The 18222-nt window shown below is 39.2% G+C and overlaps 1 protein-coding gene across 1 annotated transcript in view; it reads left to right on the forward strand.

Moving 5' to 3' along the window:
• The first annotated feature begins 462 nt into the window (after window positions 1-462).
• Window positions 463-18222, forward strand: part of LOC119525443 (adhesion G protein-coupled receptor E4-like) — a 29184-nt gene continuing 11424 nt past the window's right edge. Inside the window, exons 1-5 of the mRNA XM_037824199.1 lie at window positions 463-557; window positions 5297-5490; window positions 11351-11509; window positions 14691-14885; window positions 16482-16717. Coding sequence (XP_037680127.1) covers window positions 515-557; window positions 5297-5490; window positions 11351-11509; window positions 14691-14885; window positions 16482-16717 — 827 coding nt within the window. The 5' untranslated portion in view covers window positions 463-514. The remainder of the gene's footprint in view (window positions 558-5296; window positions 5491-11350; window positions 11510-14690; window positions 14886-16481; window positions 16718-18222) is intronic.

An 18222-nucleotide genomic window follows, 5' to 3' on the forward strand; every position in this document is an offset into this window, starting at 1 on the left:
CCTAGACTCCAGGGGGCAGACAAGGCAAGATCAGATATGCCCATAAAGATGAATGACCACAAACAAGCCAAAAGGCCTGCTTCCTCCACATAGATAATACAGTGCACATCAAAGAAGAGTAGTGTGTTAGAACCCTAGTAACCAGTCAGCAGAAACTGATAAGCCCTCACCCAATCGAGGCCCAGAACACACTCAGCAGGACCTCCCCCCCACCAATACCCAATGTGGGTTTTTCCTTTTAAAAATGCTGCTCTCAGAAAGAGGGCCAGAGCCATTTTTCCTTTCTTTCTTTTCTGATGGCTCCCACCTGCTTTCGTCTGCTTTCTTCCTCTAATAAACCTTAAATTCTCTACTTAAACCATGACTTGCTGTGTTTCTGTGGATTCTTGAACGGCTCTGAACCTAACACTGACCACACATTTTCTGTCTTTTAGCCATTGAAACAGTGAAAGTCAAGAGGCAGTGCCAACAACTGAAGAAAGAGATACTCAGGTTGAGTGCAGGAAACCAAACAATGGACATCCACTGCCCAACCATTAGGGAAGAAAGCTTCCAAGGTACATAAAAGAGAGTCCTTAGAATTTGGACAAAACAGTCTTTGAAAAATTTCCCAGTGAAATCCCACATTGCTCCTTTATAAAACAACCCATAGAAGCTGACCATCGTTATCTGGGTCAGTTCTTCAGGTGACATTTATAAAGCCAGAATCTGGAAAATTCTCAACTCAAGTGCAGCATTCACAGCCAGAAAAATTTACAGTAATTCCCTTTCCTATTTTGTTTACCTGTGATGTGTCAGAGTGGGACCAGAATTCAAGATTTGTTAATGACTTCCTATGTCAGTTCCTTGTCCTATCTGGCCTCCATCCTCTACAAGGCTCTGAGTTAATTTCCTTAAAATGTATGTCTCATTCCCCTACACAGACATTGTCAATGGTTTTTCATTTACTATGGGAAAACTACCAGTCTTTTAGCTAGTTTTTAAAGCTGTCTGCAATCTATCCTTGATCAACTTTAAGACTATCTCTGTTTTCCTACTTTTCATATGAATTATCTTCATTGCAAATGGACACAACAGCAATTCTTTTCTCCTTTGCTCTCTTTCTTCTCTTTTCTGTCTCCTTCATTATGTCCTTCTTTCCTTCCTTCCCTCTTGCCTCTGTCCCTCCCTCCGCTCCTCTATCCATCTTTCCCTCCCTTCCTTCCTCTCTCCCTCTTTTCCTTCCTTCTTTTTTTTCTTTCTTTTTTTATTTTGAAATAAATTCAAAGTTATAGGAACAGTTGGAAAAACAATACTAACCCTATCAAAGAATTCCATCATACCCTGACCCCCCTCCCCTGATAGCTCAATGCACCAACTTTAACATGCTGTCACATCGCTATTTCTTTCCCTCCCTCCCTATCATCCATCATCTATTGCTCTGTCTTCTGAACATATGAGCGCTAGCTGCACACATCCTTGAACATACACTATAATCCACGTATACACTTCCCATGAACAAGAACATTCTTTTATGCAATCCCATTAAGTGCCGCTACGAAGTACAAGAGATTCAACAATGATACAAAGCTTACATTCTATATTTCCTTTACCTTATGTCTCAACTGTGTCCCTTTGAGCCACCTGTCCTCTATCCTCTAATTCCATCCAAGTTTATCCTTGGCATTCAATTGTCATCTATTTAGACTTTTTTTTTTCAGTTGTGGAAACATATATACTGCCTAAATCTTCCCATTCCACCCCCTCCCTAGCCTTCCATTAGTGGGATTAATCACATTTAGAATGGTGTAATGCTCTTTCCCACCATCCATTACTAGAAATTTCCCTTCACCTCAAACAGCAACTCCACACTCATTTCTTAACTCCCCATTGTCCCTTCCCCCATTTCTCTTAACCCATACTCTACTTTTCATCTCTATGATTGTATTCTCTGATAATTTCTTTGTATTTGCTGTGGGGGTTAAAATTAATCTCTTAAATCCATATCAATCTTGTTTTTTTTTATACCACCTTCACTTCAGTAGGACACATAAACTATGTTCCTATACACCTCCATTCTCCCACCTTTATATAGTTGTCTAAAATTACATATTTTACACTGAGTTCAAAACCACTGATTTGTTATTAGAGTTCGTGTAATTTATATCATGCAGGAAGTAAATAGTGGAGTTACAGTTCAAAAATTATTGACTTCTATTTGTATTCCATTTTGGTTGGAGAATGTGCTTTGAGTATATTCAATTTTTTTTTTTTTAATTTCTTGAGGCTTGTTTTATGTCCCAGCTTATGGTCCCTTCTGGAGAAAGATCCATGATCCCTAGAGAAAAATGAGTGTCCTGGTGGTTTGGGATGTAAGGTACTATATATGTCTGTTAAAATTCTCTCTATCTTTTTCTCCTTTCTTTGTTTCTCTGTTGGTAGGGCTTCCTTTAGAATCTGAAGTGGGGCAGGTCTTTTATTGGCAAAATCTCTCAGCATTTGTTTGTCTATGAAAAATTTAAGCTCTCCCTTGAATTTGAAGGAGAGTTTTGCTGGATAAAGTATTCTTGGTTGGAAGTTTTTCTCTCTCAGAATTTTAAATATGTCATGCCACTGCCTTCTTGCCTCCATGGTGGCTGCTGAATAGTTACAACTTAGTCTTATGTTGTTTTCTTTGTATGTGGTGAATTGCTTTTGTCTTGCTTTCAGAACTTGCTCCTTCTCTTCAGTACTTGAGAGTCTGATCAGAATATGTCTCAGAGTGGGTTTATTTGGATTTATTCTTTTTGGAGTTCGCTGGTCATTTATGCTTTGTGTATTTATATTGTGTAGAAGGTTGTGGAAGTTTTCCCCAACAATTTCTTTGAATACTCTTTCTAGACTGTTACCCTTCTCTTCCCCTTCTGGAACACCAATGAGTCTTAAGTTTGGACATTTTATTTTATCTATCATATCCCTGAGATCCATTTTGATTTTTTTTTCTCCATTCTTTCTTTTGTTCTTTCATTTTCTGTTCTGTGGACTTCTAGGACACTGAGACATTGTTCAGCTTCCTCTAGTCTTGTATTGTGAATATCCAGAGTCTTTTTAAATTGGCCAACAGTTTCTTTTATTTCCATGAGAACTTCTATTTTTTTATTTACTCTTGCTATGTCTTCTTTATGCTCTTCTAGGGTCTTCTTTATGTCGCTTATATCCTGGGCCATGGTCTTCTTGATGTCCTTTAAATCCTTTGCCATGTTTTTGCTCCTCGATTATAGTTCTTTGATTAATTTTGTTAAGTACTGTGCTTCTTCCGATATTTTGATTTGGGAGTTTGGAGCTGGATTCTCTATATCGTCTGGTTTTATCATATGCATTAAGATTTTCTGTTGTTTTTGGCCTGTTGGCATTTGCTTTGCTTGATATAGGGTTCTTTCAAGTTGTAAAAAAAAAAAAAAGATACCAATCTAATTTTTCAGAAACACAGTTTCTTGGCGTACACTTTCTCTAACTAACCAGCAGATGGCATCTGCAAGTCACCTATACACCTCCAGTCAGTTCTCCCCAACTCTGTCTCTGTGGTGTGTGGGGAAGTGATTCTTGTGGGGTTTAGTTGGAGAACTCAGTTTGGGTGTGTTGCTGGAGCCATCGGCCCTGAATGTGGGGTGCGTGTACGGGTGGCCAGAGAGGAAGGGCAGCTTTAATATTCAAATCCCCCAGGTTCCTGGAGATTCAAGGCCGCTGCAAGAGTCTAAGCCTTCATTTCAATTTTGCCCCAGATTTTCTGTCACTGACCCACATACCACTGGCATTGACATAGCGTTCCTGGGTTTTCCAAGTGGGCCCCCCTTCTCAGCTGTGATCTTCCAGGACCTCTGCTGAGGGAAGGCTGTGCACATCATCCCTCAAGCTAAGCCCTGGGTTGCTGGGCTGTGCAGGGAGGCTGTCTGCCTGATGCAAAGATTAGCCTATAATTCTTGACTGGTGTAAGTTCTGAATGAAAGGCAGGCAGTAAAGCTGGGCCCCATACCTTTCCTCTTAGAGAAGATGGATGCCTTAGGGGGAGGTCATTAGCATTTCAAAGGTCTCTCTCTGCCTGTGCCACACCCTTGTCTGGGTCACAGAACTGGGAACTCAAAATGGCTGAGGCTTTCTCCACTGAGTTGAAAAAGGAACAGAGCTAGTCCGAGGAGACCCTCTGGCTTTCCAAGGTCAGTCTTCACCCAAAGCCTCTGTCTCCTTGTTGGGGATTCACACCTCATAGTGAGCAGTTCACACTCGCTACTTAAAACCCCAGTTGGAGCTCAGCTGAGCTATATTCACTCACTGGGAGAAAGCTTCTCTCTGGCACCATGAGGCTTTGTAGCTCAGGCTATGGGGGAGGGGTCTCCCAATTTGGATCTGCAGTTCCTATTTACAGATTTTGTGCTGTGATCTTGGGCATTCCTCCCAAATAAGGTTGGTGTATGATGATTGGACAGTCACGTCTGTCCTCCTGCAGTTATTCTGGATTGTATACTAGTTGTTTCTGGTTTTTTTTTCAGTTGTTCCAGAGGGACTACTTAGCTTCCACTCCTCTCTATGCCACCATCTTAGATCTCTCCCCTTTTCCTTCCTTCTTTCCTTCCTTTTCCATTTTCTCTTTCCTTCTTCCTTCCTTCCTATCCATACCTGCTCCTTTCCCTCCATCCTTTCCTTCCATCCTTCCTCCTTCCCGCACTCTACTTCTCCTTCCCTTCTTTCTTTCTATTCTACCTTTCCCCTCCTACCCTCTCCTCCCTTCCTCTGCACCTTCCTTCCTTTTTCCTTTTTCTTGTTTTCTTTTCTTACCATTTGCATACCTTCCTTTACTTCCCTCCATTCCTTCATTCTTTTCTTACTCATTCCCTCCTTCCCAATACTTCTCCCCTCCCTTCCTCTCCTTTCCATTTTTTTTTTCCTTTATTCCATTAATTCATTCATTTGGGTTGAAATTTCTCAGGAATGTAATCACTGCTTCACCTTTTTTATCTCTGTGATCTTGGCCTAGCTGGTTAACGTCTCTAAAGTTTATTTTCCTCAACCATGAAATGGATAAGAAAATATCCCTATCTCTATAGTTGCTGAAAGGATTTAACTATTGTTTTTTTAAAAAATTAAAATAGCTAATGTTCAAGTGAATGATTCAGCATATTGTCACAGAATGAGGACTCAAGTAGGAACTAAAATTATATTTTACAGTGGTCTGGAATTCCATTTACAAATCAAAGTGAGCACAAGTGATTCCTTAAATAATTGACATTAACCACAACACAGCCATTATTGAAATTAAGTGGGGTTTTCATCTTTATCACAGGTATTGTTGCATTTATATCTTATGCTGCTATTGGCTCCATCATCAGTGAGAAATTTGTGTCTGAAGAACATCTAACAATGAAGGAAAAGTTGCATAATTTCTACCTGAATTCCAAAGTAGTAAGTGGAATGCTGGGACGCGGGAGGACTGGCTCACTCTCCATGACTATTAACTTCACGTTTCAGCATGAACAGGTGTGTTAAAACCAGGTGACTTTATTATATATAGCAGGGTTTTTGTAATGAAATGGCAACATTTCCAGGCAAAAGAATTCATGGGTAGAAAGTCTTTGAAAATGAGGTAGGCTCTCACCCATCTAGAAGAGTTTGGGAGAAGGTGATGAAGATTCACAGTGATCAACAGTGTGATATGGACACCTGGGAAACTTGAGTTCCAATAACTCAAGTGTCCTCCCTGGCTCTGAACTGGTCATAACTCACCTGAAGGAGGCAATCATTCTGGGGCTGTATATTTTTAAGAGGCAAACAAATATAGAGTTAGCCTGATGTTATGAATAATAATCATTAACTTTTTTTGAAGTGCTTACAAAATACCACATCAAGGCACCAAACTAAGCATGTTTCAACAGAAAATCATCCTAGACTTTAGAACTTTGCAAAATTTAGAGATGCCTCCCTTTTCTGCAAGAAGGTTATATTACTTATCCATTGCAATGTAACACATTATTCCAGAATTTAGCTGCTCAGAACAACAAACATTTATCAACTCACTCAGCTTCTTTGGGTCAGGAATTTGGAAGTGGCTTAGCTGGTTGGTTTTGGCCCAAGGTGTTTCAGAAGGTTGAGATCAAGTTGTCAATCAGGGGTGCATCATCTCAAAGCTTGACTGGGCCTGAAGAACCTACTTTCTAGATGGTGCATTTGCATCACTGTCAGCAGAAGACCTGTTCTTGCTGCTTGGCTCTCCCCAGAAGGCTGCTTGAGCATTTTTTAATGCACAATATAACATATATGCAGAAACATGATAAATTTCAAAGTACTGTTTGAGAAGTAATTATAGAGCAAATTTCAAATTATATTATGGATTACTGTTCCACAATTTCAGGTATTTCTTTCTGACTGTTCTAATGCAACAGAAACTAAATGATTCAGTGGTTGTAATCATTTGTTGGATCCTAACTTCTCCGTTACAACTTCTCCCTCTCATTTGATCATTCTTCAATTTTAAGGGATATTTATGCAATGACCATTCTAACTTGTTTGTATTGAAAGAGGGTGTTGATATAATGGGGTAGGGTAATGTAACTGGTTGATGTTCTGGGAGAGACTGCTACCTCTAAGTTTCAGGACTTGTCTGGCATAGGGAATATCTGGAGGTTTTAAGTTTCTGAAAAATAAACAATATGAAAATCTTTCATAGAGGCTTAGATAGACCCCTGTGTTGTCTTCAGGGTTTTCAGGAATACTGTTGGTTGGGGCTTGGCATACCATGGCAATTTGCAATATCTACTCCCATTGATTTTTAAAAAATGCAGTGAGATGGGATTAAGGGCACAAGAAGCAGACACCATTCAGAGTGTTTTTTTAGTGAACATTTATTTCCTAAGACAATGTTAAGCAATATGCAGACATCATCTTCCCTCTTTCCACCTCTTGGTTGAAGATGGGATATTTTCATTGTATTTACAAGCAGCCCTAGACTCCAGCTCAAGGGAAGAAACAAATGTTTGCCTCCAACCCATAATCAAGTGTGGTGTGTGTGATTGGGTGACTGCTTCAAAGGGTAGGGTTAAGGCCTCTTTTGTATCCCTGATGGGATGTATTGAGAGGTCAATATTAGTTATATTGTTTCAGTTGTGGAAGCTTAAGAGGAGAAGGTTGTTTCATGCTGTTAATCAGAGAACAAGCAAGCCAACACTTTTGTGTGCTTACCATGTCTTGGAGGTATATATTACTTAATATCTATGTGTCTCCCATCTTCCAACCCATAAAATGGAATTGTAGAAGTACCTACATCATAGGTTGTTGGGAAGATTAATAAGGTTATTCCATAAGAATTCTTTAGATCCATGCCCATACGTGGTAGATGCCCTGTAAATGTTGGCTGTGATGGTGATGATGACAGTGACAAAGCTAATTGCTGGGAACTCAAGGGCAGTGTAGGACAGATGTCTTCTGTCCTATAAGCAGTCAGAGTCTCTTGACATAAAAAAATTGTCCTTTTCCCTTTCTCTTCTCATTTGTGACATTCATGAGAGAGACAGTAAAGGGTAATGGCTGAGACCTAAGGATTGGAATCTGACCCTCTTCCCTGATTATGTGATACTTGGGTCTAAACCTCATTTTCCTCTTATGTAAATGGTATGTGAACACCTACCTTAAGAGGCTGTTGCAAGAATTAAATAGTATACATATGTTTTAGATGCTAGAGTATTAGAATAGCTAGAAGGAAATAACTGAAATGGTGGAACTGTAATCCATGACATTCTCTGAAATTTACTCTATAGCTACTCATTAAATTGTATTTTGAAGGTTAGCACCTTTCAGTATATATTTCATATTTCACAATCAGGAAAGAATTGAAACTGTGGATTGGTAACCCATAACATTCTTTGAAATTTGCTCTCTAACTACTTGTTACATCATACTTTGAAAGTTATCGCTCATGTATTTATGTTAAATTTTACAATAAAAATGTATTAAAATAATATATATGGGAGCTTGGGCAAGATGGTGGCATAGAGAGGAATGGAAGCTGGGTAGTCCCCCTGGAACAACTGAAAAAAAACAGAAACAACTAGTAAATAATCCAGAATAACTGCAGGGGGACAAATGAGACTGTCCACTCATCATACACCAACCTGAATTGGGAGGAATGCCCAAGATGACAGCATAAAATCTGTAAGTAAAACCTGAGGATCCAAGTCATGAGACCCCATCCCCCAAAGCCTGAGCTGCAGGGCCTCGTGGTGCCAGAGAGAAGCTCTCTCCCAGCAAGCGAATATAGCTCAGCTGAGCTCCAACTGGGGTTTTAAGTAGCGAGTGTGAACTGCTCACTACAGGTACGAATCCCCAAAAAACAGACAGAGGCTTTGGGTGATGACTGACCTTGGAGAGCCAGAGGGGCACCTTGGACTAGGTCTGAAGGGGACTATCTGTTTCTTTTTTGGCTCAGTGGAGAAAGCCCCAGTCATTTTCAGTTTCCAGGGCTGTGACTCAGAGAAGAGTGGAGACAGCACAAGCAGAGAGAGAGACCATTGAAATGCTAATGACCTCCCCCTAGGGGGTCTATCTTCTCTAAGAGGAAAGGGGTGGGGCCCTTTCCATTCAGAACCAGACCTCAGAGCCTGGGGGAACACGGCCACACCTCCTCACACCAGTCAAGAATTATAGGCTAACAGGCATCACCTGCTGGGCAGAAAAGAACAGTGACCTGAGGCAGCAAAGGGTGGAACAATTTTCTAAGACACACCCTCAGGGAAACCAGATAATGAATATTTCTTCCCTCTGGGACCTGAGCCTGTTCTGGTCTGGGAAAACCTGATTTGGATAACCAAGGAAACCATGCCTAGACAACAGAAAATTAACAACCTACACTAAGAAAAAGAAAGTTATGGCCCAGTCAGAGGAACAAATGTACACTTCAACTGAGATACAGGAATTTAAACAACTAATGCTAAATCAAATAAAAAAGTTTAGAGAAGATATTGCTAAAGAGATAGAGGCTGTAGAGAAAACACTGGGCATACATAAAGCAGAAATCGAAAGTTCGAAAAAACAACTAGTAGAATCTATGGAAATGAAAGGCACAACAGAAGAGATGAAAGACACAATGGAAACATACAACAGCAGATCTCAAGAGGCAGAAGAAAACACTCAGAAACTGGAGAACAAAACACCTGAAAGCCTACATGCAAAGCAGCAGATGGAGAAAAGAATGGAAAAATATGAGCAATGTCTCTGGGAACTTAAGGATGAAACAAAGTACAATAATGTACATATCATTGGTGTCCCAGCAGGAGAAGAGAAGGGAAAAGGGGAAGAAGCAATAATAGAGGAAATAATTAATGAAAATTTCCCATCTCTTATGAAAGACACAAAATTACAGGTCCAAGAAACACAGCATACTCCAACCAGAAGCAATCTGAATAGGCCTACGCCAAGACGCTTAATAATCAGGTTATCAAATGTCAAAGACAAAGAGAGAATCCTGAAAGCAGCAAGAGAAAAGGGATCCATTACATACAAAGGAAGCTTAATAAGACCATGTGCAGATCTCTCAGCAGAAACCATGGAGGCAAGAAGGAAGTGGTGTGATATATTTAAGATACTGAAAGAGAAAAACCGCCAACCAAGAATCCTGTATCCAGCAAAGCTGTCCTTCAAATATGAGGGAGAGCTCAAAATATTTTCTGACAAATAGACAATGAGAGACTTTGTGAACAAGACACCTGTCCTACAGGAAATACTAAAGGGAGCACTACAGAGTGATAGAAGACAGGAGTGTGTGGTTTGGAACACAATTTTGGGAGATGGTAGCACAACAATGTAAGTACACTGAACAAAGGTAACTATGAATACGGTTGAGAGAGGAAGATGGGGAGCACGTGAGACACCACAAGAAAGGAGGAAAGATAAAGACTGGGACTGTATAACTTGGTGAAATCTAGTGTTCAACAATTGTGATAAAATGTACAAATGTGTTCTTTTAGGAAGGAGAACAAGCAAATGTCAACCTTGCAAGGTGTTAAAAATGGGAAGGCATTGGGGGAGGAATGCAATCAGCATAAACTAGAGACTGTAACTAATAGAATCATTGTATTATGCTTCCTTTAATGTAACAAAGGTGATATACCAAGGTAAATGCAGATGGGGGGGGGATAGGGGAGGCATGTCAGACACTTGACATTGGTGGTATTGTCTGATTCTTTACTCTAGTTTGATTTAAGGTTATTTTTCCTTTTGCTGCTTCCTAGCTGTCATTTTTTTCCTTTTTCTTTTGCCTCTCTGCCTTCTTTGACTCTCCCTCCTGCCATGTAGAAGAAATGTAGATGCCCTTATGTAGATAGTGGTGAAGGTGGTGAACACATAAATGTATAACCATGCAGAGAACCATCGATTATTTACTTGGGATGGAATGTATGGTGAGTGAACAAAACCATATAAAAAAAAATGGGTTGATGACAAAACCTCGAGGGCAATATAGTGAGTGAAATAAGCCAGACACATAAGGACAATTATCGCAGGGTCTCACTGATAGGAACTAATTACAATATGTAAACTCATAGACATGAAATATAAGATACCAAGATACAGGATGAGGCTTAAGAATGGGGAGCGGTTGCTTAGCATGAGCAGAATGTTCAACTAGGATGAACTTAAATGTTTGGAAATGAACAGACACGTCAGTAGTAAGATGTGAGAATAACTAACAGTGGTATCTGAACAATCCTAATAAAATCCTAATAAAATCCTAATAAAATCCTAATAAAATCCTAATCCTAATCCTAATCCTAATAAAATCCTAATAAATCCTAATAAAATCCTAATAAATCCTAATAAATCCTAATAAAACTTAAGAAGGAAAAAAATGCATTAACTTGAACTGCAACCCAGTACCCTTTATTCTTAAAGATGACTGTATAACTATATAGCTTATACTGTGTGACTGTGGGATTGTGAAAACCTTGTGGCTCCCACTCCCTTTATCCAGTGTATGAGGATGAAAAGCAAATGAATAATAGGGAGGGGTGGGGGGTATGGGATGTTTAGGGTCTTCTTTTTTACTTTAATTTTTATTCTTATTCTTTTTTGTGTGTGGTAACAAAAATGTTCAAAAAATTTATTGTGGTGATGAATGCAAAACTATGCGATGATGATACTGTGAACAACTGATTATATACTGCGCATGATTGTATGGTTTGTGAATATATCTCAATAAAATTGAATTTAAAAGGTGAAAAAAACAGATTATAAAAAAGTAATAATATATATGAAGTTCTTAGTATATATTGGAAAGTATGTAAGTATAAGATGATTGGCAAATGTTAGCTATTAAATGATTGAACTAAGAGGTAACGTGATTATTCTCTAGGTGAAAAAAGAAGATGAAAAAGCCATCTGTGTCTACTGGCATGGTTCATTTTGGTCTAATGAAGGCTGTGAAGTCATTTCTTCCGATGAAAATCAAACCCTTTGCAGCTGCAACCACCTCTCCAGCTTTGCCATACTCATGGCATCAACCAGATTAAAGGTATTCTCTACTATGGGAAAATAAATTTACACCCCATTGAAATAGAACATTATCAAATTCCATAAAATAGCATTAATTACAATTTTTGGTATTTTTATAATTTATTAGCAAAGTTGTAGGTTCACAGAAAAATCATGCAGAAAATAGAGAATCCTCCCTCTAGATTTCCCTATTATTAGTGTGGTACTATTGTGACGATTGATGAAACAATATTATTGTAATTATGTTTTCATAGTCTATAGTTTACATTAGGGTTCATTGTTTCGTATAGTCATATGCTTTTTTAAAAAAAATTTTAGTGACATATAGACAACCTAAAATCTCCCCTTTTAACCACGATTAAATATATAATTCAGCAGTGTTAATTAGGCTCCCAATTTTGTGCTTCTCCATCACCCTGGACAGAAACTTTGCACCAATTACACATAACTCCCCTAGTAAACTCTATTCTATTTTCTGACTCCATGAGTTTGCTTATTCTAATTCTTTTCCATAAGTGAGATCATACAATATTTGTCCTTATGTGTCTGGCTTAGTTCACCCAACATGATGTCTTCAATCTTCATCCAGGTTGTCACATGAATCAGAATTTCATTCCTTTTTACAAGTGAATAATATTACATTGATTACATTTTGACGCTGAATGGAAATATATTTTAAAGCAATCTCTCCTTTCCTGAAAGCCTTTGAAAAATTTCAATGTAAATCACTGGAAATTTGCCCAAGGAGAACAAACTATTAACTAGTAAACAGAGTTTACTGTTGGCAAAAATCACCAGGGAACACTTGTTTTAAAGTGCAGATTTCCTGGCTCTACCTCCAAGTAGCTCTGATTCTGAAAGCTTCTGGTTCAGGTTAGGGATTTGCATTTTACAAACTAATTCATTCACAAAACAAATATCTATTTTGCATCTACTTCTGCCAGGTATATTCTAGGTGTGTGGAAGATATTATTGGACAAAACAGGCAAAGCTCCATGTGAGCGGGGAGAAACTGACAGCAAATAATAAACTTAAGACTAAGTGAATTATGCAGTATGTTAGAAAGGAGTAAATGCAATGGGAAAAAGGAAGTGGGGGTGTAAGGGCAAGAGGGAGTCCCAGGAGCAGAAAGGGTAGGATAAGGTACTGATTAGCAGATTTAGGGTAGATCTATAGAGAAGGGAACATTTGAGCTGAAAGTGATTTGGCATCTTAAGCTGAGCTTCCTGGGATAAGGATTCTTGTGCAAATGATTTATTGAGGGGGGCCTCTTAGGTAAAACCTGTATGGAAGTGATGGGAGCTGGTTAGGGGAGGGGCTGAATTAAAGTTCAGTCTCAGTCTGATCCCACAGGGATCTCTGGTTTATGAATTGGCACCAAGATATGTCCCAGTCAGGCAAGGGGACTGGGCCTTTATATGCCTCATTGATCAGTATTTGCCTTTGGATCCCACCTCCCCTCTGGGGCATAATCTCCTTGATATCTCTAGGCAAGCGAGCTCTGCCAGCCAAGAGCAATTTTCCGGAGCAGGGGAGGAAAACTTTTTCTATAAAGGGACAGACAATAAATATTTTATGGTTTGCACACTACGTGGTATCAGTTGCAACTACTCAGCTCTACTGTGATAGCATGTAAGATGCCATAGACAATATGCAAACAAACGAATGTGGCTGTATTCCAATAAAATTTCATTTATGGACAATGAAATTTGAGTTTCATATAATATTCATGGGCTATGAAACATTATTCTTCTTTTGGTTTTTCAACTGTTTTTAGTGGTAAAAATCATTTGTAGCTTGTGGGATATACATATATAAACAGGCAGAGGGGCAGATTTGGCCATCTGGGCATAAACTGCTGACTGATGCTCCAGAGAGGGTAGCTCTGAGCCATTAGCAGTGGCATGCAAAGCCTTTGGGGAATAGCCATACCACCAGAATGATTAAAAGAAACTGGGTGAGCTCCAACAGTGTCCATCACATATGGTAAATGGCTAAACTGGGTAAGTTTGGTTTTAGTCCAAAAAAAATAAATATTATCATAATGGAACAAACCAGGTTGATATCCTTGGGATCTTGGCTGAGATATAACAACAGTCTCTTATGACTCAAGCACACTTATTAAAGGGTGGTTTCTTTCTGTTTCTTAGGACTGCTGTAACAAAGTATCACATATTGGGCAGCTTAAAACAACATAAAGTTATTATATCACAGTTCTGGAGGCAAGATGTATGAAGTCAAGATACCAGCAGGGCCATGCTCCCTCTGAAATCTGTAGGGGAAAATCTTTGTTGCTGCTTCTTAGCTACTGGTGGTTGTCAGAAGTCCTTGAAGTTCCTTGACTTGTAGATACATCACTCCAATCTCTGCCTCAGTTATCACATTATCACATGGTGTCCATCCTGGTATCTGTCTCAGTGTATGTGTCCAAGTTTCTTCTTTGTATAAGGACACCAGTTGTGTTGGATTAAAGGACCACTGTGCACTAGTATGACCTCATTTTATCTTAACTAATTCCATTTGCAATGAACCTATTTACAAATAAGGTCGTATTTATAAGTAGCAATGGTTAAGACTTCAACATATTTTTTGGGGGAAAGATAAATCAAGCCATTACACCATCCTTTTCTAAATGGCTTATTCTTTCCAATTGCATTCCAAGTTCTATCTGAGAGAAGTTCTGATAAATGTAATTTTTCTACCTCATCACATTCGCAGTGACATTTCGGTGGTTCACTGTACACCTATTAGAACTCCAGGCTGGTTCTTTGCTGGCATGTGCATAGGAAATCAACAGGGCCGAGGGATGAAAAGTCTGCATATCCAGGAGTCTGTCCCACAGAGCTTGGAGTTCGAGAGCTAATGAGGACAATGAAGCGCGCCTCCCTGATCTGCAGAAATAATTGGCTGATGTTGATCACAGCCCTGAGCTCCCTCAAAGTCTAGGAAGACTTTCTCTTTCTCATGTCCAGGACCTACATTCATTTCCTGACTTCATGGAAGGGTCCTGACTTTCAGGGAAAAATTCCTTCTGATTACACATAAACAAACCAGATTCAGGTCAAAATAGCCTAGAACTCATGTCTGACTGTATTAGTGGGACTTTCACATAAAGAGGATTTTGTTGGACAATGCATAGTTAGTTGAAATAAAGGAGGACATGAAGGAGTGACCATCATGTGTTTCATTGCTGGATCCAGGAAGATTTCGTGCTGACCGTGATCACTTATGTGGGGCTGAGCCTCTCCCTGCTGTGCCTCCTCCTGGCAGCCCTCACCTTCCTCCTGTGCCGACACATCCAGAGCACCAGCACCTCGCTCCACCTGCAGCTCTCGCTCTGCCTCCTCTTTGCCCACCTCCTCTTCCTCACGAGCATCAACAGAACTGAGCCCAAGGTAGGAGAATTAGCACAATTTCACTTTTCTGTTAAAATTTCCAGTGATTTTCCATTTATGTTGCATGGGACCCAAATAGGGGCAACTGGAGGATCTGGGAATTTGATGGTATAGCCCACCCCCTTCACCTGCTGACAACTGCCCATTTTTCTGCTTTCATGGATGGGTTTTTGGGTAAGAGTGTTATAAAAAAAAAAGAGTTCTCTGGCCATACAATGGTGAAAATTCATTCATTTTGGTAAGTTTCATTTATTTCAATATGGGAAACCTGCGGCTGAAGGAGACCAAGTACCCTAGCTGAAATCATACAGTGGGTTGTTGTGAGATTTAAGGCAAGAGCCGAAGTGTCCTTCACTTAGCTCAGGGAATGTGGTTGCCTTCCTTACCAAAATCTAGACCAGTTCTTTCCAATAGACGTTTCTGTGATGATGGGAATGTTCTGTATCCATGTTTTCCAATATGGTAGCCACTAGCCAAATGTAGCTCTGAGCACTTGAAATATGGCTACTGTGAACTGAGGAACTGAATTTTTAATTTTGCTTAATTTTAATTAATTTAGATTTGAATAGCCCCATGTACTAGTGGCTTCCATAGTAACCTGCAAATCTATACACATCAACTCTTCTCCCTTATGGAGGAGGAAAATGAAATGCTAATTTCTGACTATGTCCAGGACAGCCTAGCTGACCAAGGCTGTTGGGTCATTATTGGCACTTTCCTAAATGGAAGGCTTTTAAACAGAGGACTTTTGTCTCTTTTGGATATATATATATATATATATATATATATATATATATATATATATATATTTTTTTTTTTTTTTTTTTGGTAACATAAGTAGCTCAAAATTTCCCATTTAAAAGATTTTAAATGTAAACTTCAGTGGCATGAATTACATTCACAATGATATGCTACCATCATGACCATCCATTAAAAAGGAGCTTTTCATGACCCCAAAGAGAAACTCTGTACCTACTAAGCAATAACTCCCTATTTCCCCCTCCTCAGCTCCTGGTAACCTCTAATTTACTTTCTATTAATTTGCTTATTTTAGACATTTCATATGAGTGGAATCATACATGAGCAAGATGAATATAGATGAAAGGCTGTGCAATAGTTTCCTATTCCTAATCTGACCAGCTTCTTTTTTGTTGTTGTTGAGTCTTCTCAGTGTTCTTTAATTAAAAAATAATTGCCAGCACCTAAGAACTGACAGATTTTGTGTAAGAATCCAGATTTTCAGCCTTTCTCAAGAGACTGGAAGCACTGGAAATGTTAGGCTCACATTCCTGCATAGAAACAATTGTTGGAGCTGAGTAGCAGCCATCACCTTTAGAAGGATCAATTGCCACAGTCCTAATCACTGTCTATTCCCCATGCTTGGCAAGCTTCACAAATACCTATTGTCTCCTGCCTCTCTGTAAGCATTTGAGTTTTTTCACCCATGAGCTGGCTCAAAGATACAAGAACTCAATGTAGGCATCTTGCATTGTATGGCTCTCTCCCATTGAACTTGCACCCTGTTTGCCCAATTTAATGGTGGACCTTGTTCTCCTAGCACCCATCATATACTTTTAACTCTTCTCCCCACTCCAGGTTCTGTGTTCCATCATTGCAGGAGCATTGCACTACCTCTACTTGGCCTCCTTCACCTGGATGTTCCTTGAAGGGCTGCAGCTTTTCTTAACTGTCAGGAACCTCAGGGTGGCCAACTACACCAGTGCAGGGAGGTTCAAGAAGAGGTTCATGTACCCTTTTGGCTATGGGATTCCCGCTGTAATTGTGGCTGTCTCTGCAGGAGTTGGACACAGCAATTATGGAACACGTACTCAGTAAGCATAAGCATGCCTTTAGAAAGAGGAATGTATGAGAATGTATGACCTCACCTAATTTTTTTTTACACACATTCCTCCTTTCCCTCTTTTCCCATCCCTCCAGTTACCTCTACTCTGCTCTCTGTCTCTCTGAGTTTGCAATTTCTAGTCATCTCTTATAAGTGATATCAATTTTTGTCCTTATATGCTATGCTTATTTCACCAAGCTTAATGTTTTCAAGGTTATTCCATGTCACAGTATGTCTCATAACTTCTTTGTTATGGACTAATAATTTCTATTGTGCATTTGTACCATATTTTATTTATCCATTCATTTCTTGATGGACTCTTGCATTATTTCCATCTCAGCTATTGCAAATAATGTGTTATGAATATTGGTGCACAAATATCTGTTTGAGACACTGTTTTCACTCTCTTTGGGTATACACCTAGAAGTGGAATTGTAGGGTCATATGGTAACATATTTAACTTTTTGAGGAAATGCCATTTTGTTTTCCACCACTCCTGCATTTTTTTACTTTTCCACCAACAATGCACTTGAGTTCCAATTTCTCCACATCCTCTCCAACACTTGTTATTTTATGTTGTTTTTTTTAAAATAATAGGCATCCTTGTGGGTGTAATGTGGTAGCTCATTGTGGTTTTTATTTGCATTTCCCTAATGGCTAATGATGTTGAGCACTTTTTCATTGCTTTTTGGCTATTTGTATATCTTCTTTGGAGAAATTTATATTCAAGTCCTTTGTCTATATGACCTCACATTTATTGATTCATTGGTTAGTTCACTTATTTTTTATTCATTCAACAAACATATATTGAACATGCACTACTAGCACTGTTATAGGTGCTGTGTGAATCTCAGGGGAAAAATAACAAACAATAAGCAAACAGATGTGAAATATAGTATCAGGTCTTCATAGATACTATGGAATGGAAGGAAACTAGGGAGATGGAATGTTTGTGGGGTGCTATATTAAATAGTGTGGTTATGGTTGGGAGCTCTAAGATGTAATGTTTGAATTCCATGTATTATATGATTTCTTCATGTCCTACTGTATTTGTTTTCCATTTCTGCCATAACAAATTAGCTCAAACTTGGTGGCTTAAAATAATGCAAATTTATTATCTTACAGTTCTGAAGATGTAAGTCCAACATGGGTCTCTTTGGTCTAAAACCAAGACATTGGAAGGTTGACTTTCCTTTTGGAGACTCTAGGGCTGAATCTGTTTCCTTGTGGTTTCCTTCCCCATAATTCTTGGCCACTCTCCCGCTCCCTCCATCTTCAAAGTCAGCAACATTGTATTACTCTGAAAATTCCTTCTCTCTTTCTGACTTGCTTTCAATCACAGCATCTCCTCTGAAAATCAGGGGGCAACCCAGTGCTATGCCTTCCCCCGAGGCAGAAGAATCAGCACAGTAAGGCCAGGTCTGCAAAATCACTGGAAACCTCCTACACACAAATCCACAGTAGCCAAAAAGTTTAACCAACCCAAGTGTCCAT

Source organism: Choloepus didactylus (assembly GCF_015220235.1).
Source record: "Choloepus didactylus isolate mChoDid1 chromosome 25 unlocalized genomic scaffold, mChoDid1.pri SUPER_25_unloc1, whole genome shotgun sequence".
NCBI lineage: Eukaryota > Metazoa > Chordata > Mammalia > Pilosa > Megalonychidae > Choloepus > Choloepus didactylus.